This window comes from Orbicella faveolata, unplaced genomic scaffold, assembly GCF_042242905.1.
Source record: "Orbicella faveolata isolate gen_17 unplaced genomic scaffold, um_ofav_v1 contig_1, whole genome shotgun sequence".
NCBI classification, from domain to species: Eukaryota; Metazoa; Cnidaria; class Anthozoa; order Scleractinia; family Merulinidae; genus Orbicella; species Orbicella faveolata.
Genome location: NW_028301536.1, coordinates 12815320 through 12834452, shown reverse-complemented (window position 1 = coordinate 12834452; position 19133 = coordinate 12815320). Strand labels below are relative to the sequence as shown.

General features: G+C 39.5%; 1 protein-coding gene across 8 annotated transcripts in view; it reads left to right on the top strand.

Annotated features, from left to right (window-relative positions):
* The window catches only part of LOC110065284 (uncharacterized), a 59337-nt gene that overhangs the window by 19536 nt on the left and 20668 nt on the right, over window positions 1-19133 (top strand). For 4 of the 8 annotated variants that reach the window (XM_089289953.1, XM_089289961.1, XM_089289944.1 and 1 more), the window contains 31 exons: window positions 724-1086; window positions 1667-1858; window positions 3305-3549; window positions 4492-4560; window positions 4973-5041; window positions 5282-5332; window positions 5816-5884; window positions 5981-6049; window positions 6125-6205; window positions 6648-6728; window positions 7001-7087; window positions 7247-7327; window positions 7609-7680; window positions 7820-7888; window positions 8301-8363; window positions 8454-8525; window positions 8725-8793; window positions 9307-9375; window positions 9692-9760; window positions 9889-9957; window positions 10195-10263; window positions 10624-10695; window positions 10864-10932; window positions 11134-11202; window positions 12144-12221; window positions 12782-12850; window positions 13237-13290; window positions 13791-13940; window positions 14509-14682; window positions 14983-15054; window positions 17896-19029. In XM_089289953.1, the coding sequence (XP_089146079.1) occupies window positions 724-1086; window positions 1667-1858; window positions 3305-3549; window positions 4492-4560; window positions 4973-5041; window positions 5282-5332; window positions 5816-5884; window positions 5981-6049; window positions 6125-6205; window positions 6648-6728; window positions 7001-7087; window positions 7247-7327; window positions 7609-7680; window positions 7820-7888; window positions 8301-8363; window positions 8454-8525; window positions 8725-8793; window positions 9307-9375; window positions 9692-9760; window positions 9889-9957; window positions 10195-10263; window positions 10624-10695; window positions 10864-10932; window positions 11134-11202; window positions 12144-12221; window positions 12782-12850; window positions 13237-13290; window positions 13791-13940; window positions 14509-14682; window positions 14983-15054; window positions 17896-19029 (4019 nt within the window). The remainder of the gene's footprint in view (window positions 1-723; window positions 1087-1666; window positions 1859-3304; window positions 3550-4491; window positions 4561-4972; window positions 5042-5281; window positions 5333-5815; window positions 5885-5980; window positions 6050-6124; window positions 6206-6647; window positions 6729-7000; window positions 7088-7246; window positions 7328-7608; window positions 7681-7819; window positions 7889-8300; window positions 8364-8453; window positions 8526-8724; window positions 8794-9306; window positions 9376-9691; window positions 9761-9888; window positions 9958-10194; window positions 10264-10623; window positions 10696-10863; window positions 10933-11133; window positions 11203-12143; window positions 12222-12781; window positions 12851-13236; window positions 13291-13790; window positions 13941-14508; window positions 14683-14982; window positions 15055-17895; window positions 19030-19133) is intronic. The other 4 variants (XM_089289970.1, XM_089289955.1, XM_089289974.1 and 1 more) reach the window with 3 other exon arrangements.

Genomic DNA, 19133 nt, shown 5'->3' with positions numbered 1-19133 from the left:
CGAAACTCAGAAACTCAGATATGAATTGCGGCTGGCTAAAACGCATAGTGCATTCAGCTTACCCATGGTAAACAATAGGTCAAGAAAAATTTGAATATTCTAACTTTTTCTAGGGTAACTGCTCGTTGTCTTTTCCACGAGCTCTTTAATGAAACAAAACTGTCGCTGTGACGTTTGTTATATAACCATAGTAACATTATTTAAGTGTTGTACTCTGGATGTAATATTAGATTCTACCAATTAAAATCCTAAAAGCGTTTGCACATTCGGTTATATCCCACCAGGTTTGTGAAACGATGTTTTCTTCCGTCGTAAGGTGTGACTCGCTTAACGCCTATTTTGAATCATCGAGTGACTTGCAGATTATGGTACCGACAGTAAAGCATGGATCTAAAATTCTACATAAACTGATTGCCTGGTTACCTTCTAATGCATGGGCTTAGTTCAGGGTTTGCAATAACTGCAAAGTGACATCACCATTTGGGTTAAAATTGTGTTATTAAAGATATGTCTTAAAAGAGTCGTAAGCCATGAAGATAGAGTCTTAAACTTTTGGAGAAGATTATGAAAAGGGCTTACTAAGCTGCTTAACTTAACTTCAAACCTTGGAAAAGTTTTAGTCTACTCAATGTGTACTCTGTTCAGAATGTATTTGTCAAACTTTGTAATTGACTCTTATTTTCGATCTCTATCGTACATTGTATACGTTTGATTCTCGAACAGGTTTTAATCCTATTCATCTTGTTGTGAGACAAACTGATGAAGTGGACGCCACACCGACAGATGAACATTCAGACATAGAGTCATCCCCTGTACATATTCTCAATGAGACACAACTTGCTAACGCTCCTGGTGATCTCATACATCTCCCTGAAGATTTCCTTGAGAGCCCTGGTGCCTTGTCTTTTGGAGAGACAGATGCAGAGTCGTTGCCTTCCGACGAACCTTATGCTCTCTCCAAAGACATTGGGGTTCAGTGCGATCTTGTGGACGTCCTCGCCATGTTGGCAGAGTATCAGAGGAATGCTGACGGTGAAGACATATCATGGTTTGTGTCAGCCATGAAGATGGCTCGAGAAGACACAGGTACGTGTGTGGTATTACCGCTTATCAAAACTTAAACAGTGTTCTCGAACCTGATTGGTTATATGGCAGTCCGTATCTAAGCGTTATTAGTATAAATCTATTAGCGTCCTGTCCCAAATGCCGTTCTCTGATTGGCTACGCTACTTACTATCTATTCTGTGGTATATAGTAAGTAGCCTAGAACTGAGCGGTTGTTAACAAATAACAGCCGCTTAATTGCGTTTTCGAAGTGTCTGTGAAGAGGATTTAGATGAAGTTTGAAGGAGTGGTAGATTTGTGCTAAAACAATTATATTATCTGCTCTCGATTTCTATGCGTGATAGAACTCTCGAACTCATAATGCAATTGTTAAATAGAATACGCGTCAATGCTGCCTGAGTAGTTAGGCAGAACGCGTCATTTATGCGCGTTGTAAGAGAACAACCACACGGTTCTGTAGGTCTCGCTTCCTCGAGTTTCCTAAAGCATTAATTATCCTTTCATGCTATTTTCACATCAAAAGCCACTGAAACTATTCCCTGATCTTAAAATTGTTACTACACTCGTATGATAACGTGGATCCGTTAAAACCTCGTTTCAGGCTTTGATCCAGTTCGAGTACATTTGACGAATCGCATTAACTCCGGTCCTGGGCAAGATGACGTGGTTGACCAACATAGTAACAGTCTCATGGTGGAATTATCACGGCCAGCACCTGGAGACCGCACTTTCACTGTCCATTCCCCACCAGACGGCCAGGTAACAGAAGAAGAGCAGTCTGAGTTCCCTGAAGGTATGCAGCGTGAAAAACGTTCACGGTTTTATCTGTTAATTCCTTCTCTTCGATTTTTGGCGCGAGGCCTTGTATCAAGCGATAAAATGGCGGCTAAATGTAGATAGGTGTTGATGCAACGTTACAAACTGAATATATAGGACGTTTTTGCCATTTAAGAGGTAAAGCAACACGCTGTACAACAAACTTCAAGTCAACGTTGATTTTGTTTGCTTTTAGTAACCAAAAATCTGAAATCCGCTTGAACATGTTAAATACGAGAAACAAAACTGCGGGCAGAATTGAGTATGCGTATGATTATGACGATGTTCGTATTTTATAACATAACTAAAGCAAAGCGCGCGCTCTGATTGGTTAATTTAGCGTCTACTATTTGCCCATGGGTGTACGCTGCTGACGTGTGTGCTAATGTTTACAAAGCAAATCTTTTGACAGACAAATCTTTTGACAGTAATGACCGACGTCCTTCTGCCAGAAATGCGAAACTGTCTTCACAGTTGTCTGAAGATGAAACTTTATCGAGTTACTGGTGTGCAGTCGGTTGTCATGAATGAATTTTCGCGCGCTTGTTTTCTCTTGTCATGTAAGACTACACGAACATTTTTTTGTGATGTAGCTCAATAAAAGGACTTCTGTTGTTCCAATGTCTCAATGTTCTGTCATAAAACAAATGGTAAACGCCATAGCGTGCACTATTGAGTTATGGATGCACTTGGGAGGTTTGCTAAGCACTCAAGAAGCTAGAGTCGCACTCGGCTATCGCCTCGTGCGACTCTTACGCTTCCTTCGTGCTTAGCAACCTCCCGCGTGCATCCATAACTCAATAGTACACGCTATGGCGTTTACCATTTGTTAAATAGAGATGAACATGATATGAATTTTGGCTTCACTGGGAAGGAGTAAACTGTCAATTGACCATTTTCGTATTCCCGTTATTGGACTGGAACTAGCTTGAAACCGAGGCTAATGCGGGGAGTCTTTTCAAATGCGAATGACATTTATCTCTTTTTAATGATATTCCCCGCATGAGCCTCCATTGCAAGCTAGTTCCAGTCCAATACCGAGAATACGACTATGACCTGTTAAAAGCAGGTTTCTGTAAGGAGAGGGTCGTTGTCACATCCTGAGGATAACTGGAACGAAAATTATCATTTACGCCACTAAAAATGTTGAAAGTTTTACCATCACTTCGAAACGACGAAAAAAGAATGTTGAATTATAATATGGCCGTTCGCCAGAAGAGCAAATGTGATGGCCAAATTGTGAATGTCTCAGAACCTGACACTGATAGACATGCAATGTCAATATTCCAAGGTTCTGAGAGCTTTGAGGATATTCTTACTCGTAGTTCTTACTCCCATTAGTTCTATCTGCAGTACTTTTATGATAATTCTGTTGAACTGCCATCACAATTTTTGTTTTAACTCTGTTCGTTTTCTTCCCCAGCTGATACTCCACTGTTCACCTCTCAAGATGAAAGTGACAGTGTGTTCAACAGAACAGATGAATCAGTCAACCTTCCTAACGACAGTGAGGAAAGGGACGTTTTAACAGACATGCCACGTGATAGCAGTGCTGTAAACCGGTTTGACCGGTTCTTAAAGGAGAGAAAGGATTCTGAGCTGCTGAATCTGATGGCCTTGAGAAGAGAAATGGATGATGGCGGTATTGAAGGAGCAGAATATATCAAGGTTGGATATTAGGAAATATATATATCCTATCAGATGTTTTGGTGTGCAGTATCGCTGTATATTTTTACGAGTTGTGCCGTATTTTGACGAGCCCGTAGGGCAAGTCAAAATACAAACAGCAAGTAAAAATATACAGCGACACTACACACCAAAACATCTAATAACAGATTTATTATCCAACTGCTGTAGTAAATAAATTTGTCAATGAAAGAGGGAGAGTTTGACAGTTTTGCGTGCGCGCGCCGACCTGTACGGCAAACAGGTTTTCTACTGTACAAATATGGCAAACACGATTTCTCCTGAACAATATCGCTGTATATTTTTGTACTGTTATTTGGACGGTATTCGCTGCAGTTGGATAATAAGCTTCATTTATAATAATTATTGGTACAGACGTATTGTACTGTTCGACAAGAAATAGATTGCTTGTCCTTTTCAGACATTCGTGACTCCACACTACGACGGACAAATTTGAAAACGGTGTTTTCACTCTGAAAACGCATCAAATGTTCTCCGTCTACATTTCGCAGGAGAAATTTGAAAACGCAACAATCACCGGTCAATTTGGATTTGTGTTTGAGAAAAATTCGGGCAGGGAATATCATGACTATCGTGACGTCATCGTTTTCGAAAAGCTCCGTTTTCAAAATGTTTTCCGTCCACGCTAAAACGCAAAGCCGGCGTTTTCAAATTCCTCTGGTTTAAAGATCGTTTTCGAAAATCTGAGTTTTCATGACGGATTAGTGTGGACGGTAGGCCTAACCGTAGAAATAAATCTGCGTTTTCAAATTTCTCCATCCAAGTGTGGACAGGGCTTCATTCATCCGTTCACGTTGTGTTTTTGTGGAATTAATCGGCGGCGCAATGATTAAAACTTGGGCAACGTTACTCGACTGACAACAAACTGATGATTGTGTTAACGTGCGGGTTTTTTTCTATTAGAGTTGGAAAGAGCTTGAAGAAGAAAATGAACTGCTCAGGAAGCAAGTGCAAACTCTGGAAAGTGCGAAAGTAAGTCCATTGATCAATGTTTAGCGCGTAGTAAACAGTGCCGCACGTTGACTTACCCATAAATGTTCTTAACAGAGTGCTTGGAGTTCTATCTTGCTCGCGATTTGGGAGAGTCACAGCCTAGGTAGCAGACTTAAAATGAGGGAGAGGGAGACAAAAAGCGGGGATGGAAGAAGGTGGGGCTCTTATCGCCTCCCCTACACGACTACGAGAGTCTACGAGAGTTAAAATAGCTTACTAAATGATAATTGCATTCGTTTTCTGCGTTCTTTGTGCTTTGGTAAGAAGAGGTGAACAACATACGTTGACATTACATAGCAAACCATTTGGTAAGATGTATTTACCATGTATGCAGCTGATAGCTTAAGTATATTTAAAATGGCAATATTCTCTGGAAACTCTGTCTCTGCAGGGTGTGGAAGACTTCGAAGAAGAAAACCAGTTTCTCAAGGAGAAACTCAAGGAACTGGAGGGATCAGCTGTAAGCGTTATTTTGAAATGTTCTCTTAGGCTACTTCTGAACCATCTAAATGGGATCTTGTAGGAAGTTGTGACGTAATTTTCAGTTTGCGTATGATCTTCTTACTGCTTTGAGACTCGGTTTAGCAAGCTCAAAACCAAAACAGACCCGTGATTACTTTGGAAAATCAATAAAGGCCTGTTGTGGTGGTCAAGAGTTTGTCAGTTTCAACTTTTTGTTTGAATTTTATTTACGTTGCAGAATACGGAAGAGCTCGAAAAGGAGAATGCTTTACTAAAGGAGAAAGTCGAGGTAGCGAAGTGGTCACTGTTATGTCACAATTCCTCTTTCATTTAATTGCTAGACTCATCAGGGCTCAAAAAGAATACAAATGACAGTGTTTTTTCGTAGCTACTGCTAGTTCTATAATTGAAAAGAGCTCAAGCCGTATGCGGGAATTGGCACTAAGTAGACAAGTAAGAAGTAACAACAAACTGTTTTCTCAATTTGCCCAACACCATGGCCGAGTCAACAGTAAAATAGACTGTGAACAGTCTCTCTTTTGCTCGAAGATCCGCGAGGGAAGAACACAAACGAGCGAACGGAGGGGAGCGGCGAAGCCCCGAGCAGCGAGTTGTGCTCTGCTCGTTCGTTTGCGTTTTTCCCTCGGAGATCTTCGAGAAAAAGAGAGACTGCTGGTAGTCTAACAGTAAAAGGAATAAAGACTAATTCTGACCGCAAAACTACTAAAAAGACTATTGTTCTACGTTGTATATTTGTACTTTACTTTTTCAGTCCGTGAAAGATTTGGAAGAAGAGAACCAGTTGCTTAAAGAGGAAATCGATATTTTGAGACAATCAACGGTAATCCACTTCGTTTTCTTCCACTCTCCCCCTTTGCTCTCCCCGCTCTTCACAGTGACAGCTACTTAATTTTGTGTGTTTTACAATTTTTCATAGCCCGTGGAAGATATAGAGGAGGAAAACATGCTGCTGAAAGACAAATTCAAAATGCTTGAAGAATTGGCGGTAAGTACAAATGGTCCTTGTTCTTTTTGGTGTGTTGTTATTGTAACTTAATGTGTAGTTTCGTTTTGTTTTCAGACCTCTGAGCAGGATATTAAAAAAATAGAAGAAGAGAACGATGAGCTGAGAGAAAAAGTTAAGAATCTTGAAGAACTGGCGGTAAGTAAAAATGATCCTTGCTCTTTTGGTGTGTTGTTATACAACGACAACGACAACAACTTTATCCAGTTTTACAAAAATATATATAAATAGGGGGACAGAAAAGTAATGTTCATTTGAATCTGGAGATTGAGGTAACCCGAAAGTTTTCTAGTCAGTCTCCAGCTATTGTGAGGTTTCTATAGATATTGACAGAATACAGAACTGTTAAGAGAAGAGATGTGTACATGGTATAATAGAATGGAGAAAATCATTACAAGTTGTCATGATGTTGTTCAGACAGTAGATAAAATTTCAGTTGTTTAGAAAAGTTGAAGGCATTGACATCTTTTAGGTGAATGGGGATATTGTCCCAGAGAATAGTCACTGTGTAAGCTATTGTTTGTTTTTCAGAATTGCTACGTTATTGTAACTTGATGTTTAGTATCGTTTTGTTTTTCAGATCTCTGAGCAGGATATTAAGAAAATAGAAGAAGAGAACGATGAGCTAAGGGAAAAAGTTAAAAATCTTGAAGAAGTGGCGGTAAGTGCAAATGGTCCTTGTCCTTTTTCGTGTGTTGTTATTGTTGTTTGGTGAGCAGTTATCGGGGGAGCAGGGATCGCGCAGCAGTGAGAGCACTCGCCTCCCCCAGTGCAGCCCGGATTCGATTTCGGCCCGGTGCCATATGTGGGTTGAGTTTGTTGTTGATTCTCGCCTTGCTTCGAGGGTTTTTCTCCGGCATGAAAACCAGCTAAGGCTGACGCGTCTTGCTCTCTAAATATTGTGATTTATTTATTTATCGTTTTGTCTTTTAGACCTCTGAGCAGGACATTAAGAAAATCAGAGAAGAAGAGAACGATGAGCTAAGAGAAAAAGTTAAAACTCTTGAAGAAATGGCGGAGGTACGTGCGTGTTACTTGGAAAGTTCACTTCTATGCGCGCAAAATTTGAGTAGTTGATGGAATTTACAAAGATTAGTTTTTATCGATATATTACTTTTTAATCAAATGACGTTAGCAAATGATATTTTAAGTGCATTTTAATTTTTGTTGCCCGCTTAGGTTTCTGAGCTGGATATGAAGAAAACCGAACAGGAGAATGAAGAGCTTAGAGAGAAACTAAAGACGCTGGAGGAGTCTTCGGTAAATGAAAACTGATTGAAATTTGGATATAGCTACAAACTCTATTTCCCCTTGAGGTCCTGTCCAAAGTACAGATGGACCCTGCTGATTCGAACTCGGTTATTTGAAATTCCTTGTTATTTCAAACTCAAAACCATTCACCTTGAATTTTCCCTCAGTCATTCTCTCCATTTCGAACTGTTTTTCGTCTCCCCGGTCAGTTACAAATAGCGGGGGGACTATTTTTTGGTTGGAATTAAATTGACTACTTTTAGATCAGTCAATGTTCTATCTCTTGTCAGAATGCTGAAGAGCTGGAAAAGGAGAATGATTATCTAAAACAACAAGTGGCGATGCTGGCAGCTGAACATGAGGTAAACCGCGTAAAGCACTTTCTTGACATTGTAATGAAGTCTCATGTACGTTGTGCTAACAAGAAACAGTATTTGTCAGTTAAACTACCTTTCTCTACCCCGTAACTAAGCTAAAGAGTTTGTACGTTTTCTTTTCCAGCGAGTGAAAGAACTAGAGGAAGAGAACGATACTCTACGAGAAAAAATCCAGGCTTTAGAGGCGTCCGCAGTGAGTAGCGCACAATATTAACTCTGCCAACAGAGTTCTGTGCGATTCTTTTACGTTAGTTATGTCCGGAGTTGATGATTTTCTTTATTCTCCTCACCTTCGGCTTGACTTTCACACTGGTGTTGTAAGGGGAAATCCGATCTTGATCAGTTTTGGGCGTGGAAGGTTTTGCAGCACTAGTGCATTGTCGATTCTTATCCTTCTCGTACCTCACACCTGCCTTACACCTGCGTCACACAGCCCCCAGCTAGTAGACTCACCAAGGTAACTTGGGGAACTAGTTCACACAAGGTAGCAAGTCGATTGTGATTTCCACTCTCCTGTTTCCCTGTTTAATAAATTGAAAATTCATAATTCACGGCTTTTCGTCGTACCCATTTGTTAAGGTTATTCTCTTTTTCTTTTCTTTAAGAATGTGGTTATCGATGAAAACGTACAATTGAAAAAGCAAATTGAAGTTTTGGAGGAAAACGAGGTATGTAATGATTTCTTTTTTGCAGTTGCTTTTGTTGTTTTAAGCAATAATTTCTTAACCTCTTCCCCCCTTTGATGTGTTTATGTGTAGAGAGTAAAGGAACTTGAAGACGAAAACGAACTGCTGAAAGAGAAAGTGCAGGTCCTGGAAGAATCTTCGAGGGTTAGTCTTGATGAATGTCGAACTGTCTTTGTTTCATATATTTGACGAGTAGGTCTAAAATAGTACTTAGTTAACTGTACAGCTGATGTGGAAGTTGATTTAAAGTCCGTTCTTGCATTGTTTGGTTTATCACTGTGAATTTGCATCAGTTGCTCAGTGTTCGTTGCTTTCGTTGCTGAGTTTGTTGTCTCCCTTACAGAATGTAGAAGACCTTGTCAGTGAAAACGCGTTGCTCAAGGAACAAATCGAGATTATGGAAGAAACCGCAGTATGTGAGCCCCTCTTCTTTATTCGGGAGTTCGAGAAACTACGACAGCGACTTGAGGACAACGTCGATTAAAAAATGAATTTATATTTTACCTACCCTAAAGTCATCTAGTTTGTTTCTCTTTGTCAAAGCTATCTCGAAACTGAATATAAAACACAGTATAAAATTCGAAATATAAATTTCAAACATTATCCGTCGTGGTTACGTTCTCCAGACAACGCAGAATTTGGTCATTACACGTCGTTGTTTTGCCGAAGACGGCAAACTGAGAAATGTGCAAAGATTTATAACGCACGTGCACAGCTATTGTATTGCTCATTAAGCCTTTCGTTTAGCGACGTTCCCGTTGCGGTTGCCGTTGTGGTTTCCTTAAACTCCTTAAAATTGTTTAGGCTGAAGGAGCGCCTTGTGCTTATTTCATTCAGATAGCTTTTGTTATTGCTTCTATAAAAGAATAAGAGGATTTCGCCAGGGAAATGACTTTTAACTGACATTCTGTTCTTGAATTTATAGAAGGTTAAAGAACTGGAAGATGAAAACGAATTACTCAAGGAAAAAGTTCAGATCCTGGAGGAATCGACGGTATTTTACATTCTTTCCTCTTCTCGGCTCATTGACTACTTTCTTCGTTGACTTCGTTTCTTCCCGTAATTTAACTTACAAATCACAGTTCTATTCATAAACAGTTTTTGACATAAACTTCCAATTTCAGGAAGCAAGTTATGGCTGAGTAACCAGTAAACTAACTAAAAAACAGGACATGTATTCATATTATGATAAACTACCGTTTCAACCCTGATATTTCTTGATTAATATTTCTGTAGCAAAGGGTAATTTAGCAAGAAACGATAGCATTTTCATATGCCGCTCTTGAAACGTTATCTTTATTTCATTTCAGAATGTGGAAGACCTGGTCAATGAAAATGCATTGCTGAAAGAGCAAATCGAAATTATGGAAGAAACTGGGGTGTGTGATTCTTTCAAATTTAAGGTTTATCGTCATTTAGGTCGCCTTTGTTGTTACACATTAAAAACGAGAGGTATGTGACTAGAGAGGTGACATTCTCAAACTTTTCTTTGTTGTCCATTTTTTAGAGAGTGAAGGAGCTGGAAGATGAAAATGGAATGCTGAAGGAAAAAGTGAACATTCTGCAAGAATCTTCGGTAATTTGTTGGATGATCTTAACTACCAGCCTAAAATTGTTAGAGAATTTTGGGATAGAGGACAGTTTCAGCCCTCAATTTCTTGGATTGACCTGACAACGGGCCAACACTCCATAAGTCAGCTGTTAACATTTGCAAAGAAAGATGATTTAATTTATTGACTTCTCTGCTTTTCTTTCTTTCAATTGAACAAATAGAGAGGAACTGATCTCAATATCTTGTCTCGTTGTTTGTTAGGCGGAAGAACAACTTGAACACGAGCAACTCATAGAGAAGATCCAAGATCTGGAAGGATCCACAGCACGGGTATGTATTGGTTAGACTGTGGTTTTGGTAGCAAACTTTGTACTTTCTAGTGTTACTTATTTGCCCGGTATTGTTTAAGATTTCTGTATATGCTGGAACGTAGAAAAAGGTATATTGCGCAGGTCAGCCAAGGTTGAGGATAGGGAGAATTTGTCAATTTTGATATAGAACATGAAAATTACGTTTAATTATCTTTTCCCTTAACCGGGCAGGCTGTCAAGCAGGAAGCAGTGATGTGATCTTGTAGCGGCAATCGGACTTGGCATTCAAGAAGTTGTAATATTTCTAATTGGATGAAAGTAATCGATAGTTCTTTAGTTAGTTTACGAAAGTTAAATCCTGTCTGTTTTAATCTCGCAGGTTGTTGAAAAACTCGAAGAAGAAAATTCCATGTTGAAAGAAAACATCCAATTGCTGGAAGAGTCAACAACTGTAAGTGACGTAAACTTTGTGGTTTCTCGTTTTCCTCGTTGTTTGTCGACGAGTTGTCAACTTTAAGAAGAAGAAATAATAAAGAAAACAGTATTGTCGCTTGCACAAACTCAGTGTTTTGCTGGTGGTAAAAGTTGTTCAAAATTCACTGTGTTATTGTTTCTTTAGAATATGAAAGAACTGGAAAACGAGAATGCATTGTTGAGAGAGAAGATTGAAAATTTATTCAGCTCAAGTGTGAGTATATATATTTCCTGGTTTATTTGTTTCTATTTTAATTTATATCTTTAGAAACTGCGCCTATTCCGCCAATGAAAATATAATAAATATAATGAAACCTAGACATTCATCAGCTGGGTAAACTAGTCATAGAAAATTTCTTTTCCCTTATTTCTCTTGATTTTCATAGCGGCCTTGTTCATTTATTATTTCTTGTAGAACATTCAGAAACTGAAAGAAGAAAATGCTACACTTAAAGAAAAAATCCGAAGTTTGGAGGAATCAGCAGTAAGTCTATTAACCTTTGCCAACTGAGTTCATTGAATCACTTAAGGCTGTTTTGTGTTGGGGACAAAATAACGTCGCTTGCTGATTATAACTATGTTGTGTGACGTTTCTAAAGCCTGTAGGGGAATGCTGCGGTGAGACTTCTTTTATCTTCTGACTGGGTAATAACTTAAGTATGTTAAATGTGAAGGACTTAGCTCTATGTGACCGTGCTTTTGCTCAATCGGACATATTTCGAAACGGTACTTCAAAACGACCGAGCCCGTGACTTTCGTTAGAGTTGTTGCTAGGCGCTGTGGTGCCATGCTGACGTAGCGACTTCGGAATACTGCTCGTGCTAGATTGTGATTGGCTATTAAGAATCGGGGACTCCTGTTCGAAAATTTGTCGTAAACGAGAGTTTTGTATGAGATTTGTTCTGGAATCTTTGGCTTTATGGCCTAGCCATAGCAGGTGTAATGTTTAGCCACATGTTTCCACGGGCACTTAGTAGAGGTTTTGTTAACTGGGGTTCTTTTGCATACTTTCCACAAAGATGAATTGTGGAAACACAGGTAACCGAAGTTAGTTATGATTTTGCTTCACTTGTTGTTTTTCTTTGCTTGGAAGTTTTCGTCGTACTTCTATGGGATAACAATATTATTCTATTTCTTCGTTGAGCTAAAAGTCTGGAACTTGTTTTTCATTTGTGGATGACTGAACTTACTTTTGTTGTGCCAGAAAACATAGCAGGTGATTGCTACAGAATTTTAGGAATCTTTCCGTTTTCTTGTTAGCCAGTATCTATTAAGATAGAGCACGGAATTGTGGCGAGTTATTTGTGGTTAGGCACACTTGTTAAGATTCGATACTTGTTTGGTGTTGTTATTTATTCATTGTACTCTAACAGAATAAATACGTTAGTTATAGAAATAAATCATTGGCAATTTGTTCAATTTTAGCAGAGTAAAGATTCATCATCTAAGGAGGATTTCGAGCTACTTCAGCAGAAGATAGAACAATTAAAACAGGCAGAGAAGGTGATAGAGCTACACTGATCTTTTTAATTTATTAACATTATTTTTTTTTACCCTTCACAGAAATCTGCTTCGCTTTCTTCTCGCGCTATTGAAAATAGGGAGTGAAAGCGAATGTACAGTCGGCAATTGATAATATTTTTGATCGAGGTTTAGCAAAATATCGTGATTTATCAGTTGCGAGCAGATCGATTATTTGCCGACGCCGAAGGCTGAGGCAAGTAAATGATCTGCGAGACACTGACAAATAACGATATTTTGCAATAACCGAGTTCAATAACTGTTTTATTCGATCACCAAGTTTGTTTTCATATTTTAGATCACTCTCTGACAGCTCAGGGAGGCGATCTGCCACTGTTCACACAAGAGCTTGGTTATTATTACGCATGAGCAGAATATTATTTGCAGCAAAACACATTTAGACGGTACTACGCATGAGCAGACCATTACTTGTAGGCACTTATTTGCGGGTCACGTGGTGGGCTCTCGGCCAATGAAAAGGAAGAAAAATTATCCAATGGTAATTGATCTTATCTCACATTGACGTGTCAATCTTTTCTCAGAAAATTGGTGCGCTGAATGAGTCCAATGCGGCTTTGAAAGAAAGAATAGATCTCCTTCAGAAGGAAAAGGTACGTTGTGTAGTTTGCGTGGAAATACTTGAGAGGGCCCCCTGAAATGTAGGGTGATACATGTACATTAGTCGGTAAAAGAGCATTGCATGAATGTATTGAAAAAGTCTCTGTAGGAAAAAATAAATGCGCGACAAATCATGCAACTTTAGACGCGTGTCGGACGCACAAAGCGTGCCCCTGTCCCCCCCCCCCCCCCCAATCTGGGAAGAAGGATGTCTGACATCTGAGTGCTACCTCAATGCGCCCTCTTGCAGGGGGGGTGGGGGGGGGGGCGAGTACCCTTGTAGTGATGCTGTCGTCAAGATTGTTTTCTGTGTAATGAGTACTCTTAGTGATTGTGAAGATCTGTTTGTTTGTTACTCTTGTCCATCTTTGCATATTAGGAAAACTCGAGAGACAATTCATCAGAGATGGATACCACTGAACAACTTGGAAAGGTGGGTTCGACTCAGTGCTATGTAAACAAAATTTAAAAGATGACCTTTCTGTACAGCTTCCCATATAGAGAGATTCCTGCCCCGTGACGCTATAGAAAGTGGGCATAAACTTAGAATAGTTCTGGATGTGGCTGCTTTTGTAGGATTCGTGAAGAGTATTGACAGCACCCACGCGCATGCAAATAAATCAACCAATAGATCTGTAATTGTTCAAAATAAACTAAGCTTGTCTTACTGACGCCTTCAACATAAACTTGACAATGAGATCTTTTAGTTACATAAGCGTGATGCTGGTTTTCTAGCTGCGATGTAATTGCCATCTGTTTTCTGTCGATGTTTAAACAGAATGGCCATTTTACCACACTAAACCCGATAACATCTTCGATTTTATAACAAAAGATAAACAGATAAGCTATAACAAATAAATAACCTTAGCGTATAGTGTATAAAACAAAAACAATAGACAAAACCTTAAACCAAGGACTAATAACTGTGTGCAGGTTCGGTTGCTGTTAGTGCAGGACTTTGGTCTAACAGCATCAGAAGTCGAAAGTGTGCTGGGGTCATGTGACCTTGAGAGTCTTGTGTCGTCATCAGGCATGGCTACGCCTCGAGCTGAGTTGAGCAATCTGGGTCATTATTTTGAACAGGTAATGTTAAGAAGTCGCGACACAGTGGTATTCAAGAATCACTTAAAAGTAAAAGTTAACAGATGAATTTAACCTGGTCTAAGCATAAATGAAAACAATTTATAGGGCGGTTTTCGGCGGTTTTCAATTGAGTGTCGTAAAACCGAAACCAATGTTATCACTCTAGCCAACCACAAAGGACACAGGCAATACAATGAACCAATCAAAGCTCGAAGTAATTACACGTAACTGATGCAAAGCGCGGGAAAACGAGTGCGAGTGAGTTGCGATTGGTTTTGGTTTTGCTTCTGATTGGATGAAAAAGTGGCGTGAGTTTTTTAAGCCAATCGTGTAGCGTAGTTGATGCAAACCAAGTACTTTTCGAGACTCAAAAGAAAACAGGTCTAAATACTGAAGGAATTATAAAAATCTAATAGTCAACCTTAAGAAATTCAGTTACAGAGATTTCCGGACATTGTTATTTCTCATTTAAGTTGAAATAGCGCTAAATTCAATACCTAACTTGAAGAGCTTTACTTCTCGACTGCTTAGCAATAAATCCTAACAACAAAAATACCTTCTTTAAAAGGCTGACAGGGGAGTACACGCAGAGGCTGGTGATGTCCCCCCGTCTATGGCCGATCCGATACGCCGTCTGCCAAACATTTCTGGCGGAGTCAGTCAGGAGATTCAAACCAATTTGGATTCTGTCACAGCTTTGGAGCTGATTGGGGACGGATCTATACCAGAGCACATTGCCAAAGTAACTCAAGATTTTCTCCTGCCAATATGGCCCTGTGTGGATATCCGAATCTCTTATAAACTCCTTAAACTAAACTTTGTAAAATTAAACTACATCACATAAACTTAAAATGATAATAATTAACATGCAACGTGTCGCAAGCAAGGAAAATAACTTAACTGAGGGAGAGTGATTTTTCCTGTGTCTTACATGTAGTAACGATTGGTTTGCTGAAAACACTGATACATTATTTGTAACAATGTAAATATAGAATGTTTTGATTGGATTAAATTAAATTTTCCCGGTTATTGTTATTTTCAGGAACTCGAAAAGCTTAAGCAAGAAAACAAGGAACTTTACGAAGAACTCATGGAGTTAAGAAGACAAATTCAGGTAAGAATCCCTCACACAACAAGATCGAAAACTGTAAACTATTTCGCAGCATGCATCACGCCATTTAATGTCATTTGCACCACTTTGAGAAATGACTTTCATTTCGAAGACACGAAAGTAATACTTTACTAGTGTAGGTTAACAGATGGAAGAATTGCGATTCAAGAACTTGAAACATTCAGGTTGAATTTTTCAAGTTGCAACCCCCTCTGTGTTTTAGGTCATTTAGCATTTGTGATGGTGCATGTAGCGAAAATGGTTCCTTAGTACTCTTTTAGCTCTTAGAATATTTGCTCTCGCATCTAGTCATACACATCTTGCTTTATTTAGCCTAAGTATTAAGTTACAAAAATAGCTGACACATTGTCGAGTTTTTCTGAAAGGGTTATGTTTTTTTGTCAGTTGGTGCGTTCAAAGGTATTATGTGTGCTGTCTATTGGGCTCTCTAAGTCTAACGGTCTAATGCAAGTAATGTTTGTTCTGGGAAGTGATGTGGTTAACGAATTGTCCCTCCTTTAAAATGTTGTCCAGTTTCAGCTGTTTCCTCATATTTGTCGTATGTAAATCACTATTTCGATAATCAGTGCGTTATTTCTTTTGTATCGTGAAGTAGTTTCATTTAATTCAACATACAGTTTCGTGTTGACTGAAGTCGTCTCATTTATTGTGTTCTGAATATCAAAGAACGTACATCAGCGCGGAAAATTATCTTCTTTTGTTATTTGAAAACGTGTATAATAGCCCTCAGCGTGATTGAAATGTGCTTTGTTGACTGTTTCTCAGAAAACATTGAATAAATTTTGATCACGCATAAATTAGCTCTTGATTGATTATGCTAATGAGTCGACTACCAAGCTAGTGATGCTAGCGACCAAACACTTCCACATTTTTGCTCTCAAAATCTACCTCTGACGGGAAATACAAGGTTCGTAATTCTTTGTACTTTTAGTCTTTGTCCTTTCGTTGCCTCGAAATTGTATTATTTATGGCTTAGAGTTCGTGGCATCGCAAAGTCAAGCCATTAACACTTCTTCAGCTTGCTAAATACTACTCTTGCGACCTATTTACGTTTGAATGTAACGTGAAGCGTCTCTTTAGTTTTCTGACATGTAAAGTTATCTAATGGCTGACAGGTCTTCATTCGTATTTTAAAGCCTTTCTTAAGTACCAGCGATAAGATCCTTTAACGTTCAGTAGCTTCGATGTAGCGAAGTTTAAGTTCCGCTTATCGCTGGTAAACACTGTTCAAAGGTATATCTGAACACGGGAGCGAAACAAAATTTGGTTTGATTTTGCTTGTCTTCTGGAATACGTTGTATTCCATTAGGGAGCCACTTAGATACTTTCTACTTGTTCAGAGCTTTGGTGCTTCGAGTTTAAGGCCTAAAATAGTGGTCTATCTCTTATGTTACATGCGCAAAATATTTCTTACATTAGTCATTTAATGACCATAAAATGTGTTGAAAACTACAGTTAGTCATGTGCCTTGCTGAATCTTCAGAAGAAGAAGAAGTCAAGTTATTTCTGTTATGTTATCTGCAACATCACCAAAACTATTGATGTGTGTTTTAATCCATTAAGTAAGCGATCTTCGACAAACATCTCATTTGCTTTATATTGGTGGTTTCCTGAACGAATATGTTAAAATAAGGAAATTTAAAAAAATAACGCTGGTCGAATATTCCGCAAACACATCGAGATCATGTGCTTGCTTCATATTCCAAGTCAGGAAAAGTCCGCTCGCCGCGGTGCGGTCACTGTGCAAAACATGTATCTCTTTCTCTTTCTTTTCTTATTGAGTTCACTTTGTACTTTTAAAATAAAAGGCCGTATGTTTATTTCACGCTATATAAGTTTTGGTAGTCGTCGGCGCAGTCAAGCATTGTAAAACAAACTGTTTCTTACGTAAAATGTTTGACCTTTTACACCAAAGGGTGTGCAAAATACAATAAAGGTTAACTTAGTTGAATTTTTCTCTGGTTTTAGCAGATCTTGTTAACGTCATGGTATAGATTTCGCAGAGGAAAGGCTACGATTTCAGATGTTTGTAAAGCTTAGAGAGGTTTCGATGGGAATTATATTTCGAAAAAGGAAGCTAAAACTAAAACAGGTTTGCTTCGTTGAAGCTAAATCTTAATCTGACTGTGTTTCTCAATTTTTTTTTTTGTGGATGCTTCCCAGTTTGTCATACCGTGTAACATAAATAAATATTTTCCTTTATAATTGCCATCTGCGAGCGAAATTTTACAGCGTTAAAATGTGCTACTAGGCAAGTTGAAAGATGCGTTTTACACGCTTCAACTCGCCATGACTCCTGTCTGGTTTTCCTGTCTGATTTTTTATGTGGTTTTGAAAACGTGGACTCGTCCGCAATTTTTCAGAGGAAAACAAGTGTCAAAGATGGGTTGTTGCACTTGCAATTTACTCGACACCTTCATGTGCAATATATTTTTCTGTTGTCGTATTAGTATTGTGTTTAATAATTGATGTCATACACTAGCCGATTTTTAATGCCGATTCTTAACGCAACATTGTTTAACTAACTAAGCCCCTGATATTGGCTACGTTAAAAATCGATATCGTGTAACATGGCACACGGGGCAACTTTAAACGCAAAAATTGGTTGCTGCAACATGTTGTTAAAAATCGTCTCTTAAGGTGCCGTTGTCGTAGATCTGTCGGATAACACGAACTCGTGTTAGCAGAGAGAAGTCGTTATACGACACCAATTTCTCCTAATGGGAAAATTTCAAATGTATTTCAAGCTGTAAGTAGTATTTCTCTGCTCATCTAGGAGGTGAAATGATTAAATCTGTTTAATTTGATTCACTCCAATCACAGGGAAGAGAGATCGCTCAGCGGTTAAACGAGGCAACTCAGACCGAGCATGCTCAGTTCCCTCAAGACCTAACATCTTTCTCTCGTGACGTCATCAGCCCAGTCTCATGCTCCGTCGAGGAGACCATTACACCTCAAGTCCGTTCAACAGTTGCTACGGAAATCCGTTACCTTGGAGACAGGCGTTTGGAGTTGGAGCTATCACCTCGAGTTCCTCATATTCCGGTTAGAAGTTCGGATTTCGAGGGGAAGGATGATCTCATGGACTATGCAGGGATAGTTAGTGATTCTGGAGTTAAAAACAGGATGCCTTCTCATCACGATAATACTCGTGATTCAGATGAGCTAATTTCTGAACCAGAACTCATGTCCTCGCGACGGAATTTAGACTCGTACATGGATGATATCGACCAACGTATTCAAGATCTTCGCCATCATGATCACGCAGACAGACCTCGAACGGACACGAGTGATCTTGTAGTTTTTGATTCGGATGACGACGATGGAGATCTTCCTCCCCTCCCTGAATCTTCACCACCACCCCTCCCATCTGAGCCACCACCAGATTTCCCAGACTCCTCGCCAGCCCTCCTAGACCAAAGTCTCGAAGTTTTGTTAAGGGGTGAGTCTTCACCACCCAGAGATGCTGCCACCCTACGGGCGTCATCTCGCCAGCGCTTTCGCTCGGACAGCAAACCCTCTTCTGGACCGTCGCTGCCTACCTCTCGTGTAGAATCGCCTATCACGGTGGAGGAACCCACGTTGGTGATGGAATCGGAACCGAGCGAGCTAGGTGGAATCTATCCGAATGAGGAGCCCACACCTTCGTCCGTCATAAGCCCCACTGGTTTTGGATCCACTAAGCCTACTGATTCAACAGCCAAGGTTCCTCCTCAAGTGCCTCCCAAACCCAAAAAGATACTATTGCAGAAACGTCAGCCAGGACCACTGAGCCAACCAATGGTCTCGTATGTGGATTCAAACGTGCCAGCCCCGATGACGTCACAGTGGTCACGTGATGAAGAGGACGGAGTCATTCCGCCGCGAGGGATTGTTCTCAACCGGGCCACGTCGATTAACCGCGGAGAAATAGATGCACTGAACGAAAAGATTGGTTTCCTTGAAAGGCAACTGAAGGTAAGAGTTCAAGAGAACTTATATTCAGCGAAAAGAAGGTAGTCACATCTCAGGAATGGCCAATAGACTTATTTCGATATATTAAAATCCAGCCTAAAACAATA